The sequence below is a fragment of the Bos taurus genome, chromosome 14, assembly GCF_002263795.3.
Source record: "Bos taurus isolate L1 Dominette 01449 registration number 42190680 breed Hereford chromosome 14, ARS-UCD2.0, whole genome shotgun sequence".
NCBI classification, from domain to species: Eukaryota; Metazoa; Chordata; class Mammalia; order Artiodactyla; family Bovidae; genus Bos; species Bos taurus.
Genome location: NC_037341.1, coordinates 52,191,645 through 52,207,450, shown reverse-complemented (window position 1 = coordinate 52,207,450; position 15,806 = coordinate 52,191,645). Strand labels below are relative to the sequence as shown.

Sequence of the window (15,806 nt, the reverse complement as noted above, 5' to 3'; positions counted from 1 at the left end):
ATCCATCAAGTGGGTAATTTCTTTATGATGCTGAATCACTAGAATGCCATAAGATTTTACATCTCAAGAGGGCAAATCTGCCACTAAGATTTCCCTAAACAGTGCTGCTGCTGCTGCTGCTAAGTCACTTTAGTCGTGTCCGACTCTGTGCGACCCCGTAGACGGCAGCCCACCAGGCTCCCCCGTCCCTGGGATTCTCAAGGCAAGAACACTGGAGTGGGTTGCCATTTCCTTCTCCAATGCATGAAAGTTAAAAATGAAAGTGAAGTTGCTCAGTCGTGTCCGACTCTTAGTGACTCCATGGACTGTAGCCTACCAGGCTCCTCTGTCCATGGGATTTTCCAGGCAGGAGTACTGGAGTGGGGTGCCATTGCCTTCTCCCTAAACAGTGCAAGAACCCATAAATAATCAGTCCACTTTTCAAAAAACCAAGTTAACAATTAATATGTATGAGATTGGCAAAATAAAATTTCATTCTATTTTTAGTCTTGAATGTTATATGTTTAGTCTTGATTATAGGGGATAATTCATCTCTATTTTTAATATACTGTAAAATTATATTTAATAACACTGATTTTCTGTGATCCCTCTTTTCTCTGCCTATATAATACCTTGGAAGCTGAATCTTAAACTCACTAGTCTACATGCGACCATAACACTACTATCATTTTTAGGGGAAAGTGAAAGAGTGGCTCAGTCTTGTCTGACTCTTTGTGACCCTATGTACTAGAGCCCACTAGGCTCCTTTGTCCATGGAAATCTTCAGGCAAGAATACTGGAGTAGGTTGCCATTCCCTTCTCCTTGGGATCTTCCCAACCCAGGGATTGAACCCAGGTCTCCTGCATTGTAGGCAGATTCCTTATGGTCTGAACCACCTATAAATATTCAAACTCTTGCCTGGTTTGATTAATTATAATACAAAACACAGACATACATGTTTATACAACTACTTTTCATACGTCTAGTGATATTTCAAAATATTGAAAAAAAACTTACTTGTACAGTTAGGCAAAGTTCCAGACCATGTTCCATTGGCTGTGCACTGCCTAACTGAAGGTCCAGAGAGAATATATCCCTCCACGCAGGAATAAATGACTGAACTAGAAAATGTTGTGCCATCAATCCGAAAGACTTTTCCATTGGCTGTTGTCCCAGGGTTACCACACTGTACAGCTATAAAACAAAATGGTCAAGAGTATATATAAAAATAGTGCATTCAAGAATCCTCTCATGAACAGTTAAGGAATAAATGATTGTTTCAAATTGTCCAAAGAAGCTATAAAAATCCTTTAAGCATTGAAGTCTGTTTTATGAGGAGTTAAAATTCAAGATGAATTTATATTGATTTTATTAGTTTACTTACTGGGATACAAATCATAGAATAGCTATTTTTTTATGATTTTTGTTAGTCATTTTGGTAAAAACTTTGCACATAATTACTTGAGTATTGCTTTTGGGTAATATAAAATCTGTCCAAGAAGGATTTTAAGAGTCTCTGCCTAAAAAACTACTCATGTAAAATTGGAAGATATGTAATGAGAAGCAACAAAGATTTACTACAATTATATTTGTTAGAAAACAAATATAAAATATACACTTAAATATTATAAGCATTGTGTTTGCTTTTATATAACTGGTTTGCATTAAAACTTTATAATCTCTATTTCTGGACCAAAGTCTACAAAAATAAACTGAATAAAACAAAGTAGGAATGACTTTCATTAAGTTTTCAATACATCCTAAATAGGAGTCACAAACATAAATGCCTTATATGATTATTCCATATTATGTTTAACTACTTGCCATCAACGGTATAAGTGAATTTTTTATATATTAAAAAAGAAGCCTATGTCAGTCGCAATATCTACTTTTGTTGCAGTATAAGAAAACTTCCTAAGACTTTACAAATTTTAAGGCTATTTGTATGAATATGAAGTATAATTATACATTTTAAGGGAAGTCACTCAGTCGTGTCCGACTCTTTGCGACCCCATGGACTGTAGCCCACAAAGCTCCTCCATCCATGGAATTTTCAAGGCAAGAGTACTGGAGTGGGTTGCCATTTCCTTCTCCAGGGGCTCTTCCCAACCCAGAGATCGAACCAGGGTCTCCTGCATTTTGGGCAGATGCTTTACCCGTCTGAGCCATCAGGGAATCCCTACATCTTAAATACTTAATTTTGTCTGTCATTTTTAGCGGTGCTATAGGTTTGTGGGTAGACAGGAAACAAACAGTTTGCAAATAATAATTTGGGCATCTTTCATAAAGGTTAGTAATGGGATACTGTTCCATTCTGTGTGTATTCAGGATCTACTAACCAATGTCCTGCTGATAAACATGAAATTCAATTTAGTTTAGTTTCTCTAACATTTTGGGTTATAATATACTCTAGCTTAAATATACAACTACGTACATTGATCCTATTTTTAAGGTAAATTTCTAAAAGTGGAATTTCTGGATAATTTTAAGTTTTGAACAATATTTTGAGTATATACAGAGTTATCCAAATTATCAGAACACTATGTAACAATACACATTTGTATCAATGGTGTGAAAGTTTGCTTATTTTCACACAACCCCTCCAATATCATGTCCCATCATTTTTAAAAACCTTGTCAGTTTGTCAAAGAATGTTACACTCTTTAAATCTGTAATTTTTTATTTAAGATATTTTATCATATTCATTTGATATTTTAATATTTAATCTTTAATAGATATTTAATATTTAATAATAATCTATTGTATTCTCAGAAAGGTTTTCCATCACTAAAGTAATACGGCACTACAAAACATTTGAAATAAAGAGAATAAAAGTATTACAAATTTCACCTCTCTGTAATATTGTCATTTTTATTATATTGACTTTTATATTTTTCTCTCAAGTGACTATCATTTCCTATGATTTTAATAGAATGCATAATTTTGAATCTTATTTTTCAACTAAGCTTTGTATGATACATTTTCTCATATTGCTTCATGGCTTATTCTAGTATTTTCACTATCACATAATGTAAATATACAATTTCCTATGTGATATTTTTTCTAGTGTTGTCAGATTGGTTCCTGTTTTTGGTAGTTAGAGTGTTTGAAATAAAAATAATGATCTTTATGATTGTGTGTTCTCTTAAATATTTTTATTTTCTTTAGGAACTAAATTCTCAAAAATGGAGTTAATAGGTCAAAGCTAACAATATATATGCATTTTATCAAATTAATCTAAAATGTAATAAAAAGGCTCCAGAAATGCTTTGAAGTTCTAGTTTTGCTGTACATACACTACAATTTCATATTAAAACAAATGAAAAATGATGCTTTGATGCTTAACCATAATTTTCTGATTAGTACTTATGCAGAATTTCTTCTATAACTGCAATTTTTTTTTGCTCTTTTGTATTTTCTTTATTTGTTCTTTCTATTCATTTACTAGAATCTGTTTTACAAAGTGAATTGCATGGGCTCCATTTTATGAGAAAAGTATTAATTCTGTTATATTTGCTACAACTCCTACTTCTGTTTTATCTATAATGTATATATGAACAAAACAAGGTTAGCACTGGGTTGAGTTGCATTTCATCTAAAAATATTTTGCAGTACAGCTGAACAAAAGGCTGACTTTAGCTATCACCCACATAATGTGCAACATCATTATAAAGACTTTGCCTTTGGTAACTAAGCTTGAGAAATGAAGTGAAGACAGCGTACTTAGTGTCTTTTGCTCAACAACTTTGTTCCGCAACCTATAACGGAAACTGATTTGTAATTCTCTCTTACCATTATTAAATTCAGTCCACTTAAAAAAGGATGAATGCCCTTCCTAAATATAGATATAGTTTTTAAACATAATAAAAAGTTTCTGAAATATAGTCAATTAAAAAACTGTTAAGAAGGTTCCACTGGGAATTGTTTTCTATTTATAAAACCAATACATTTGGTACAACATCAAGCAAGTTTCATAAATACTTTTGTAAGTTTAGCTTTTGCCCTAAAATAACCTCAAAAAAGAGCAATTTAAATTATAAGGATATTTTCCCTGCAACATTTTCTTTTTAGTCAATATTGTAAAGATTTGATCCTGTTAACTCTGAATCGATCAGAACAATTCTGTGCTGTGCTGTGCTTTGTCGCTCAATTGTGTCTGACTGACTCTTTGCGACCCCATGGACTGTAGCCAACCAGGTTCCTCTGTTCTGATTATTAGCAATACCCATAAATGAAAAACATCATGTATACTTAGACATCTTTCTATATTTTACCATTTCTACAAACCTGAAAACTAAAACATATTGTGAGGTAATGTGTTGATGTAAGAACAACCCAATGTTTTTCCTAGTGCTGTCAACAATTCAGAGCACTGTGATGGGAGAAAAATATCTTTTTAGCTTTTCCAATCCTGTTATCTGCTGTGATGTGAATAACGTTTGTATATAAATGACACTTGAGACATACTTGAGACTAAATTAATAATTATTACCTGTCATATTTCTTTTATATGATAGTATTGGTAAAACTGGAATACTACTACTTTTATTCCGTGGTTGAAGACAGAGAGTACTGGAAGGAGTAATTTCACTTAGCAGCACACAGTTGAATGTGATCCACATCAAATTCCAGCACTCTCAATGTTATTAGTTTCTACTTGACTTTACCTTTGCATTCAGGCTGCCTTCCAGTCCAACTGCCATTGGGTAAACATGTTCTTTCTTCTGAACCATGAAGGATATAACCAGTATCACAGGCAAAGCGTACAGAACTCTTGGTTCGGAAATCGCTTTCCTGTCTAGAACCGTGACCAGGAGTACCTGGATCCCCACATGTACCAGTAGCATCACCTGCAATTCAGTACAGTCCAAGTTAATTTAATTCAATAAACATTTATTAAACTCATGATTTAGTCCATCAATCCTGTGGGCATTTTTTTTTTGTTGCTGTTAATGTTGTGCTTTAATATGGTAAGTTGACTGGGTAAAATCATAATTCATATTTTCCATTTGACTCCAGTCACAAGAAAAAGCCTAAAGGAAAAAGAAAATAGTTGTGGAGCATGGTGTTATTTTCCAGTGATATTTGGAAACATCTAATAAGTTGAAGACATTTCATTAGTATTTCCTGAATCTAGTTCTTAACCAAGGTAATGGAAAATTCATAATTGACAATTCTTTGGGCTCAAATGACAATGGATTCATACAGTTAAAATTTATAATGTGGATTTGGCAATTTTCATCTTTTCTTCTCTGAATTAAAATCAGTTTCTGTTAAAACAGAACAGTGATGTGTTGGAAAATGTAAATATTAAAGTATAATATTTCTAGTCTAAACTTATACCATTTAATCTTCTCTATTAATGACCATTGACCAAAGATGAAAAAACTCCATACTTTTTATACATAAAAGTACAAAAATGAATTATAAACAAAGACTAGAAACTCTGACAAGTTGTTAAGAAGGATTTTGCTCATGACAGGGTGTTTCTCTTGACTATAGTGTGTAGGGTGTGCTCAGTCCCATTCTCATTTCTTAAATATGTCTAATTAAAGTTGCCACAACTAGCATTCAGTAAGACAGATAGAGAAAAGACAGAGAGAGACAGAGAAACAGAGAGAGAAAGTTGAAGGTATAATCATTGAAAGTGCTTTCTGTCTACCTAGATGCCAATTTTGACATGCTCTGTGCATCTGGAATCTTTCCTAATACTTTCTTATCATCATATGAGCAATATTAATAACCACATAAAGATTTAATGACACTATTTCACTTTTAAATATATGTATACACACTTTATTCTACAACTAAGTAGTAGCTTTCTAATCCATCGTGAGTGTGTGGGACAGAGAAAATGCTTGTGGGTTTATGTGTATTATCAGTTATCTGAGTGAGTAAATTTACTGATAGTTTCCATAATTTATAGATTAAATCTGAAGTCCCAGGCAGTGACCTCATAGGATTTAACCATAATTACACAATAATTAACATAACTGAAATTAATGAACTATTTCACACCTTTTACCTCTAAAAGAAGAATAATGTGAAACAACTCCTAATAAGTCATCATATGATCTCCACAGAGATACAATAACACAAAAATAAATATGTAAATAAAAAATAGGCAGAAAAATAAGCACTAATATCGGCAGATAGGTAAAAATAGAATGAATAGTATCAAGTAGGGTAACCTCACAGCTTGAAAACTGAAATAACAATTATTGAAGAAAAATAGTAGCTTAAAGACCTTAGATAATATTTATCAAATGCTTACTTTGTGAAAAAATTATTAAAAATAGATTTAATGTTTACATATTCTAAGAAAATGCTATTGGGATTATAGCGACACAGGAGTTTTCTGTTGCCTTAATAAATCAAATTATGATAGATAAACATTTCTCATAAAACTTGGGTTAGTTTAATTTAAAACATTTAGGACTTTATTTTAAAATCATGCTATTAAATAATCAATTGCTTAAAAGTTCAGGTACAAAGAACTGAATTCTAAAAGGAAATCATTGATATAATATTACCTCTGGAATAAAGATTGCCGGGAGAAATATCATTAACCTCTGATATGCAGATGACACCACCCTTATGGCAGAAAATGAAGAGGAACTAAAAAGCCTCTTGATGAAAGTGAAAGTGGAGAGTGAAAAAGTTGGCTTAAAGCTCAACATTCAGAAAAGGAAAATCATGGCATCTGGTCCCATCACTTCATGGGAAATAGATGGGGAAACAGTGGAAACAGTGTCAGACTTTATTTTGGCGGGCTCCAAAATCACTGCAGATGGTGACTGCAGCCATGAAATTAAAAGACACTTACTCCTTGGAAGGAAAGTTATGACCAACCTAGATAGCATTTTCAAAAGCACAGCCATTACTTTGCCAACAAAGGTCTGTCTGGGAAAGGCTATGGTTTTTCCTGTGGTCATGGATGGATGTGAGAGTTGGACTGTGAAGAAGGCTGAGCGCCGAAAATTGATGCTTTTGAACTGTGGTGTTGGAGAAGCCTCTTGAGAGTCCCTTGGACTACAAGGAGATCCAACCAGTCCATTCTGAAGGAGATCAGCCCTGGGATTTCTTTGGAAGGAATGATGCTGAAGCTGAAACTCCAGTACTTTGGCCACCTCATGCGAAGAGTTGACTCATTGGAAAAGACTCTGATGCTGGGAGGGATTGGGGGCAGGAGGAGAAGGGGACGACAGAGGATGAGATGGCTGGATGGCATCACTGACTCGATGGACACGAGTCTCAGTGAACTCTGGGAGTTGGTGATGGACAGGGAGGCCTGGCGTGCTGCGATTCATGGGGTCGCAAAGAGTCGGACACGACTGAGCGACTGATCTGTTCTGATCTGAAAATGGAATTGCTAAAGCCTAAGTGATTTGCTATTCTAATGGATAAAAGCATTTCACAGAAAGTAGCATTCTAAACCCACTTATGTTCAATACAACACAGTCAAAACTTACACCTCTAATTTTTCATATATAAGATCAGTATTAATTTGCATTGTAAATTCTAAATTACCTTAAGAATTCTGATAAATGTAAAAATAATTTTATAGCTCCCCTCGTGATATTTTTAAAAGAGAAATGTATTATTGTATCTCTTTAGATTGCTTTGTGTTCAAGTTCAGTTGCTAAGTCCTGTCCAACTCTTTGAGACCCTATGGACTGTAGCCCACCAGCCTCCATTGTCCATGAAATTCTCCAGGCAAGAATTCTAAAGTGGGTTGCCATTTCTTTCTCCAGGGACTCTTCCTGACCCAGGGATTGAACCCGCATTACCTCCATCTCCTGCACTAGCATGTAGGTTCTTTACCACTGAGCCACCCGGGAAGCCCTTATCATAATACTACTAATAAAATAGCCCCAGTCATAATACTCATAATGTAATTTCCAATAAACATCATCCAATTTTCCTAGTGGTACCTGAACAATGAGGTTGTGATCCACTCCAATGGCCGTTTAATTGGCAAGTCCTTGATGATTGGCCTAGAAGTGTACGCTTTCCTGTGCAGGAATAGTGAACAGTAGAACCAAAGGTATACTTCTCACCAGACAGGACTGCATTAGGAGGAACGCCAGGGTGTCCACAGTCAATCACTACAATACATAATTATTGAATATAAAATTTTTTTATATCTCCTATCGAACAACCTGCACCAACTTTTTTTGAAATGTTAATGAATCAGAATTATCTGCTCCACTGTATACATCCTCTGAAAATCAAACATTTATATGAAGTTGAAGTTACAGGAGTTATTCTGTTAGCCCACTCACCCTGAGTATGAGTTTAATAGGAACACTGTAAGTAAGCTTAAATGACTGAGTCAATAAGCTTGTATGTATTGGGGTGGTGGGTGTTTGTTTATATACACATGTACATGGATTGGAAGCATTCATCTAGATAAGGATGTGAAAGATAGGGAGAGGAGTGGTATGGATTGGCTAAATAAGGTTATAGGATTCCATATAGAATTCAAAATGCCCTACAGAAATTAAAAGGGAAAAACTTTGAGGGTAAAGAAGGATGGAAGATGGATCTGTGGCACATGATTCAGACTATGCATATATAGTCTAAATTCTACTCCTGACCATTAATAAATAAATCATCCTGTAAAATGAAAATACTCAAAGGCTTATTAACCAAAATACAGCTGAGCTGAGCAGAATCAGATGTTAAAACACTGAGAATTCTCTATAAGCTGGAAGTAGCTTGGGGACTTACTATGTGTTCCCTTTCATGACTAGAGTATTACATATGATGAGTATTAAATATCACACAGGAGATATAAACTTAATAAAATCCCTGAGTAAATAGCACACTACCAGGAAGTACAATAGAAAATAAGGAAAAGGTAAAAAGTATATGAGAGCTATGAAAATCTGAAGAAGTTCATGTTTACAGGTCCTACAAAAGATTTTTAACTTTCATGTTGTAGCCATACAAGGATAAGTGAATTACTTAAACCATTAGACTAACTAGTCTACGAAGAGAAATCAAATACATTTTAAACAAGGGATCAACAATTGACTGAATTATCTGCATAGTATATGAAATTAGATAGGCACTCTATTTTTATTTGTTCATGAATGAGTTCATAAATGATGCCACAACTATTTAAAAAACTGCATGTACATAAAGTACCTCTAAACAAAACAATCATAAAATGATTTTGTAATTTAGCAATTTAGTATAACCAAAAATTACTTGCACAATGATTGTTTCTTTCCTATTATGTCCAATATTCAACTCTGAGAAGCAAATGTAACTAAGTCCTATCTATAAGCTGAATGCTTAGAATTCAAGTTCATTTCTCTGTCTTCAGATACTTTTGATTTATTTCTATTAAATTATTTTCTCACTATACATGCTAATTATATGCAAAACTGCTATAATTTATTTTATTTATATTCTATAGCTCCAAAATAACATATAACAAAATGCACTCTTATTCCTACTACCTTAAAGACAATGTATATTAACATTTCATATATGTATGTGCCTGTATAAGATAAATATTTAAAGTCAATGAGTTTTAAGTAACACTCTAATTTTCTCAAGCATTTTGCAGCCCTAGTGGCTATTTATATTGACTCATTTTGCTTTAAATGAAATTTGAAATAGTAGTACAAGAGAAAATAAAATTATAGTTGCCTCTCATGGAGTGGCAACATCACAGAGTATGAAATATATCTGCCTTTAATATTCTGTCTGTTCCATGAAGGTTCAAAATCAAGGAATAATAGAGAAATATTAATCATATTAATATTAATATGGATGGCACATGGGCACTGAATTGGCAGAATACAGGAAGGGCACTTTCAAAACAATAAAAAAGTACAATCAGTACACTTCCGTCTGATACACAGCTCTAAATATTTCATAAAAACAATAAATATACATGTATGGTTTCAGGGCATTTTCTCAAAAAAGAGTTCACATTATCTACTTACTGATACATTCTGGTAAAGGTTTGTCCCATTGTCCATTTGGTTGACATATCAAAACTGAAGATCCAAATAAGAAATATCCAGGATTGCAGTCGTAGAATACCACAGTGCCATAGGTGAAATTCCCATGTTCTATTTTACTTTCTCTTTTGGAATTGGCTGGAATTCCAGGATCAGAACAGTTGACCACTAAACAAATGACACATTTTTGAAATATATATTTAGAATAATATAATATATAAATTTTCATTAGAAACTTAGTTTCAAAGATAAATTTTATCAAACAAAACAAAGATTCAAGGAAGAAAATTAACATAAAGAACTATGGATATATGGCTGAAAATATTGGAAACAGGAGAGCTTCTTTGCAAATCTATTTTAAACAACAGCAACTCTGTAAATATACTGAATACAGATTTATAAAGAATGATACATAAAAAACGAAATATACCTTTCAAGCTATGGTTATAGAAAATGGAGGAAAGTGATAATTGAGTTGTATTTTATCAGACTATGAAATATATCATACCTCTTTGCAGACAGAAAAACTACAAATGATTCTCTATGTTTCCATAGAACGAACAATAAATAAACCCCTAACACAGGTATCATGGTAATTTAAAGCTCAAACATTGTTTTTCCAAAAATATGAAGATTGTCATACTGAGTAAAGTAAATCAGACAGAGAAAGATTTAGAAAATAGAAATAGACTCACAGATGTAGAAAATGAACTTATGGTACCAGGAGGAAGGGAGGAGATAAACTGGGAGATTGGGATTGATATATACACATTACTATATATAAACTAGATAACTAATAAGGACCTACTCTATAGTACAGGGAACTCTACTCAATACTGTGTAATTACCTATATGGGAAAAGAATCTAAAAAAGATATATGTATGTATGTATGTATGTATGTATATATATATATATATATATATATAAAACACCTGAAACTAACATCACATTGTAAATCAACTATACTCCAACAAAATTTTACAATATAACATTGTAAATTAACTATACTCCACAATGTTTAAAAATGTGAAAAAATAAACTGAGATTAGTTCCATTAATTATGAAGCCAACTGCAAGTAAAAATGAGCTAAATGACTTTATATACAGCTATAGAACAGGTACCAGATAACACAGTTAAGCAACTGAAATAACATTTACCAGTTTTATAACTTCTAAAAAAGTTAAAAAATAAGAAAAAGGAAAGCATTAGTAATGAGATGACATCAATACTAAATATTTGTTTTATTAATTTTCTACTGTTTTGCCCAAATTGTTTCAAATATTACCATTTGTGTTTACACAGACACATTATTACCATGCTCTCAGCAGCAATTCAGTTAGATTTTTACCTTTGCACACTGGTGGAGGATGGCTCCACTGTCTGTTGGCCTGGCACTGGGCCTTTGTTGGCCCTTGCATGAGATACCCAATATTGCAGGAGAATGTTACCACATCATTAAAATTGAATCCATTTCCACTTGTTCTTCCATAAATTGGACTACCAGGGTGACCACAGCTCACAGCTAATAGCAACGGGGTCGGGTTGGGAGGGACACAGAATAGAATAATTGGTTATCAATTATTAAATTAAAAGTACACTTAATTACCTCAAAGAATGTGGAAAGAAGGCCACTTTTGTAGGAAAAAATACTTAATTTTACTAATGCAAAGGAACAATTTAGAAAGCCAAACAGGTCCAATAGAGTAGAATCATTACAATATTATGTTAGAGAGTAGACAATTATTTGTAATTCTGGTAATGGTATGCAAGTGGTGCATAGATATTAAAAGTTCCATGGTAACTTTTCACTTTATTTCTTTTTAGGGAAGAATACTGAAATTAAAAGACATTTGGGAATGATTGAAGTTCACAAAACTAGTTAATGGCAAAAAGGAATGAAACTGAATTGACTTTCCTTTTCTAGTTGAGCTTAAGAATTGAAGATAAATGAAGGCAATTTTTTATATTTAATTTTGAAATCATTTCTTATATTATTTATGCAATCATGTTTTATGATTAATGGATAAACAAAAGTGTGCTTGAAGAATAGCTTAATATGACTGTAATAAAAATGATGTCTTATGCTGTATTAGAATCCTTAATATATTGAGATACCAATATTAACATTCCCTAAACCAAACAACCTTACTGGTATATTTTCTTCACTATTGATATTTGATAACCTAGCAGTTTTGTTTGGAAATACTGACGTCAATTAGATGAACTATTTAAATCATTTTAATGTTAAAGCTCTTTTTTAGGATTTATTTAGTGCTTGGTTTTCCCAAACACATTGTATTTCTATGAACTGTTTTATTGCATTATCTCACTAATTAATCATAGCAACTCCAGTAATACTGCTTCATAACTGGGCACAGTGAAAGATGACGTCACATTTAATACTTTAGAAATGACCCAACAGCAATTAATTTTCTGCTGTAATGTTAATGTAAACTGTTCATTTGAAAATGTAACTGCATCTTACTCCTGTTTAAAATTATTAATATAGAAACTTGTGCTTGTTTTACCTCAGGGACCAGTTTTCATTTATAGTCTCAATTATTCAGCAAGAAAAGTAGTAGTGTTAGTTGGCTATGCTTTTATATAATGAGGGGATTCCCCAGTGGCTCAGCCAGTAAAGAGTCTACCTGCAATTCAGGAGACCCAGGTTTGATTCCTGGGTCGGGAAGATTCCCCTGGTGAAGGAAATGACAACCCACTCCAGTATTCTTGCCTGGAAAATCCCATGGATGGAGGAGCCTGGCAGTCATACAGTCCATGGGATTGCAGAGTCAGACACGACTGACTGACTTCACTTTCTTTATATAATGAAAGGCAAAAAACCTGGTATAGATCCAGCATAATATTTCTGTCTTTAAATCATATGGTCTGTTATCACATGCATACACACCACAGAGAAGCAATTTTGATAACTGTATGCTCTATTATCTTATTAAATCTTAACAAACTAATGTATTTTCCATTAAACTAGAACTCCAATAAAATACTGTTGATTGATATGAGGTTGACAATGATAGAATTTATAAATATGTGAACTCATACTAAAAGCCCCATGAATTATTTCTCTGAAGCCTCCAAAATCTTTATCATTTAATCCTATAATGTTAAAACTATAATATGTTTACAGTATTTATCCTCATTTCCTAACACCGATTTTAATACAAATATCAGTGATTTCTGGTGGAAATTATCAGGAGAAAAATAAGAAATATATGGATAATTTACTTTTCAATCCAAAATAGGATAAATTGTGATGTGAAATACTGTGTTATTCTGAGTACTGGGTATTCAGTGAGAGAAAGAAAGAGTACTAGAATATTTTAAAATTCATTTTATCCTTCATGTGTAAATTCACATCTAAATTAAGAGATTAGATGAATATTTGCTGAACTAGTGAGATCTTTTATTAAAACAATTACAAAATTGTTCCAAATCCAAAAGAGTATTGACAGACATTCTAATATATTTTCCACTTTCATAGTGAATGGTTTTTTATACTTCTGAACACACCCTAATTTAAAATCTAGCATGTCAGTATAAAAAAATGCATTGTGAGAATTTAGTTCTTTAAATACACATGCATATGCATGTGTGTATCTGTCTATATAATCATTTACCTTACCTAAGAAAAAAATATTGGTAATTACATGAGAACTGAACAGAGGTCTTTGACTACTTTTGCTATGCTTACTTACGCACACAGGCTGGAAGTTGACCAGACCAATTGTGATCTTGTTGACATATTCTTACTGAAGAACCAATCAAGCGGAAACCAGGATTACACTGATAAACAACTGTGTCTCTGTATCCATAGTTTTCTCCAATGACTTGACCATTCACAATAAGCTCCGGAATTCCACAGTGACCCGCTGAAATGGGTCACAATAATATTTTTTAATATTATGATCTAGTTTTATGATGTATGTATTTATATACAACACAGCAATATCCTATTTTATGACACAAGGAATATTTCATTTTAGGAAAAGGATAATAAAAAAAGAAAAGCCAAAATAAATACATAGAAGAATATATTAAAGACATTTATAGAAATCAAGGATATAGATAAATAACAGAGAAAATTACCTGAACTAAAAACTCTTTCTTTAAAAATAAGAGAGAAGGCTCAAATAAACTCAGAAATAAAAGATGAGAAATTACAACTATTAGCACAAAAATACAAAGAATTATGAGACTACTAGGAGTAATTATAGCCAACAAATTGGAAAAACTAGAAGAAATTTATAAATCTTTAGAAATTTACAATCTTTCAAGACTGATTCATGAAGAAATAGAAAATCTGAATCAAACAATCACAGTACACAGATAGTAACAGTAGTCAAAAACCTTTCAACAGACAAAAATCCAGGACCAGATGACTTCACTGGTGAATTTTTAATAGTTATTCTTCTGAAACTCTTCCAAAAAATTATATGGCAGAGAAATCTTTGAAGCTTATTTTATGAGGCCAGCATTATTCTAACACCAAAACCAGACAAGGACACCACAAAAAGGAAACCTAAAGGTCAATATCCCTAATAAATATAGATGTAAAAAAATCCTCAACAAAATATTGGCAAACTGAATTCAACAATACTTTAAACAAATCATACACCAAGATCAAGTGTGATTTATTCCAGGGATCCAAGCACTATGTTGGGCTTCCCTAATAGCTCAGATGGTCAAGCATCTGCCTGCAATGCAGGAGACCTGGGTTTGGAAATTCTAACAACAGTAATTACACAAGGAAAAGAAATAAAACGCATCCAAACTGGAAGGGAAGAAATAAAACTGTCACTATTTTCAGATACTATATATAGAAAATTCTAAAGATGCTACCAAAAACTATTAGTAGTAATAAACAAATTTAGTATAATTGCAGTATACAAAATTAAATGTCATGGAACAAGTAAGCCTGTGAGCCACGGCTAATAAGCCTGTGCTCTAGAACCTGGGAGCCACAATTACTGAGCCCACATGTGGCAAGTACTGAAGCTCATGTGCTCTAGGGCCCCTACTCCACAATAAGAGAAGCCACCACACAGTGAGAAGCCCTAGCATCACAATTAGTTCTTGCTCAGTGCAATCAGAGAAAAGCCTGTCCAGCAATGAAGACCCTATATGGCCAAAAACAAAGTTATATATAAAGAACAAATATATAAAGTTTAAAAATAAAATAAAATTAAAAAAAAAAGAAGGATTCAAAACCATGACACTCCTAGAAGAAAACATAAGCAGCATGTTGTCTCACATCATTCTAAACAATATTTTTTTTAGATCTGTCTTCTTTGACAAAGACAACAAGAAAAATAAATAAAAAAGCTTTTCACAGTGAAGGAAAACTGTCATCAAAACAATAAAAACAATAAGGCAATTGGTGGAATTAGAGAAGATATATGAAAATGATATAAATGAAAAAGAGCTACTTTCCAAAATATATAAAGAGATCATATAGCTCAATAACAGCAGTAAAAAAAAAAACAAAAAAACAAAAAAACAAGCAGTTGAATTAAAAAAAAAAAAAATAGGCAGAGGATCTCAGCAAATATTTTTCCAAAGAAGACATACAATTTGCCAACAGGCACATGAAAAGATGCTTGATATCACTAAACATCAGGGAAATGCAAATCAAAACCACAAAGAGGTATCACCTTACACCTGTCAGGATCGTCATTATCAGAAAGACAACTAGAAATATCAAGTGTCAGTGAGGAGGTAGTGAAAAGTAACCCCTGTGCATTCTTGGTAAGAATGTAAACTGGTCCAGCCACTATGGAAAACAATATGGAGATTACTCAAAAAATTAAAAATAGAGCTTCCATG

The 15,806-nt window shown here is 32.8% G+C and overlaps 1 protein-coding gene across 1 annotated transcript in view; it reads right to left on the bottom strand.

The window, feature by feature from the left end:
• Positions 1 to 15,806, bottom strand: part of CSMD3 (CUB and Sushi multiple domains 3) — a 1,470,240-nt gene that overhangs the window by 68,340 nt on the left and 1,386,094 nt on the right. Inside the window, exons 54-59 of the mRNA NM_001424929.1 lie at positions 13,679 to 13,852; positions 11,311 to 11,484; positions 9,943 to 10,128; positions 7,915 to 8,088; positions 4,648 to 4,830; positions 998 to 1,174 (exon numbers count right to left, since the gene is read on the bottom strand). Of these exons, the coding sequence (NP_001411858.1) occupies positions 998 to 1,174; positions 4,648 to 4,830; positions 7,915 to 8,088; positions 9,943 to 10,128; positions 11,311 to 11,484; positions 13,679 to 13,852 (1,068 nt within the window). The remainder of the gene's footprint in view (positions 1 to 997; positions 1,175 to 4,647; positions 4,831 to 7,914; positions 8,089 to 9,942; positions 10,129 to 11,310; positions 11,485 to 13,678; positions 13,853 to 15,806) is intronic.